This window comes from Oryzias melastigma, linkage group LG3 (genome assembly GCF_002922805.2).
Source record: "Oryzias melastigma strain HK-1 linkage group LG3, ASM292280v2, whole genome shotgun sequence".
Classification (NCBI taxonomy): Eukaryota; Metazoa; Chordata; class Actinopteri; order Beloniformes; family Adrianichthyidae; genus Oryzias; species Oryzias melastigma.
This window is the reverse complement of record NC_050514.1, coordinates 21,651,621-21,653,457: the sequence shown is the minus strand read 5'-3', so window position 1 is coordinate 21,653,457 and position 1,837 is coordinate 21,651,621. Positions and strand designations below refer to the sequence as shown.

At 47.5% G+C, this 1,837-nt stretch overlaps 1 protein-coding gene across 1 annotated transcript; it reads left to right on the top strand.

Annotated features, from left to right (window-relative positions):
• Positions 1-432: 432 nt before the first annotated feature.
• Positions 433-1,832, top strand: LOC118598237 (actin, alpha skeletal muscle-like; the record flags this gene model as incomplete). The annotated part of the gene is made up of 3 exons (XM_036210771.1): positions 433-585; positions 1,241-1,377; positions 1,701-1,832. Coding segments are annotated over exons 2-3 (261 nt in total), but the record flags the coding sequence as incomplete, so codon positions are not given.
• Between the last annotated feature and the right edge of the window lie 5 nt (positions 1,833-1,837).

Sequence of the window (1,837 nt, the reverse complement as noted above, 5' to 3'; positions counted from 1 at the left end):
GGAACGGTTTTAGTCATGGATCAGCATTAATCATGAAACCTGGCCTCTTAATTGGGCCTCGTCCGTCACCGCCTCTCATTAGCTCTCTCTGTGTCCTAAATCTGTTCAGATGAGGGAAGCGTTTTCCCATTTTAAGGCTCCATAAGGCCTACAAGCCGCAAATCCATAACCCCGCTGGCCAGCAACTGGCGTCTCCCCTAGAAACCCCCCAGCGGACCGTGCACACCTTATACGGCCGTCTAGGTGGGACGACGAGGCTTGATGGGAGGTCAAAGCGACAGTTCCATTTATGGAATCACGTTTGATCCCCCACCACCTCCCTGGAAGCTGACGGACGGAGCTTCCTCTACGCGTTCTGAGGGGCGCGCCTCCTCACTACACCCCACAGCCACCCCCACCCACTCGGGCTGCCTCTGCCTGTCAGCATCCTAATATGGCAGAGGGCCGGGATGGGGGCCATTGCCGAGGGCAGTGAATGGTGGAAGTCGGGTATAAAAGGTAGACAGGCTGCAGTCGGGACGGTAGCTGGTTCAGCAGCAGCACTGGTTGGGTCGTTCTCTCCGAGACGCAGACAAAACACCTAAGGTAAGACCCTGCAGGGACCCGCCGCTCAGGAAGGAGGCCGTAGGCAGAGCAGTTCATCCACAGAGGAGAAGGGCCAGGCACAGGTGGACTACAGGACCAGATACTCCTCAAGGGAATATAGTCCGCAGGATAGGCCAATTTGAAGACATCTGAGGAGGAGAGGCTGACTGATAGGATTTACTGGAAATTACTACAATTATGTTATTCCTCAAGTTCAGTCTTCTTTTGTAAAAGTGGAGATTACTCAGGATTTGTTTCACATTTTAGCTAACTTTCAAACTTATATTTGTGGGGAAGAGAAAGTGTGTATAGTTTGGTGATGTAGTGATTCGAAAAAATATTGGATGTCCATATTTCTCACAAAAGCAGATAAATTCTGCGAGAAAAAGAGGACTTAATTTCATTTTGGTTAAATGTAATTTTCTGTTATAGATCAGGCGTGATGCTGTCAGTTTGTTGTTTACACAACAAACCAAAACCATGATGTTCAAATTTTTGGGGGCATTGTTTGTTTTCTAGAGCATATTAAATATGTAGCTATTGTTAAAATTAAAAAGATTAGGTTTAGTTTGGGTTTAGAAGTGTGGCACATTCTTGTTCCAAAAGACTGTCAAACGCGCGCCTCACATCTTCTTTTTCCTCTCTTCTTCCACAGAAGCCATCATGTGTGACGACGAAGAGACTACCGCCCTTGTGTGCGACAACGGCTCCGGCCTGGTGAAGGCTGGCTTCGCCGGAGACGATGCCCCCAGGGCCGTGTTCCCATCCATCGTTGGCCGCCCCCGTCACCAGGTAAACATTTGAAGAACAGCTGTTGGAGACGTAAGGGGAAAAAACAGTGAGCAGTGGCCAAGTAAAAATAATTTTAAAACGTTTAGAAAATTCAGGAGAAATACGCATAAAAATACAAAAAAATACATATTTACGCATTTAATGTGGATTAAGTGAAATTTAATATAATTTGGCTGCGTGTCCATCTGCTCCCTGTGTCTCACGCTGTTTTTTTTGTGTTTTTTTATGGTTAATTTACGCACCACAGTGTAGTCAGAAAAATTTCACACCTGCCCCTCCATGGCTGTAATTTAATTTTCCTCCCATCTTTCCTCCACCTCCAGGGTGTCATGGTCGGTATGGGTCAGAAGGACTCCTACGTCGGCGACGAGGCCCAGAGCAAGAGGGGTATCCTGACTCTGAAGTACCCCATTGAGCACGGCATCATCACCAACTGGGACGACATGGAGAAGATCTGGCA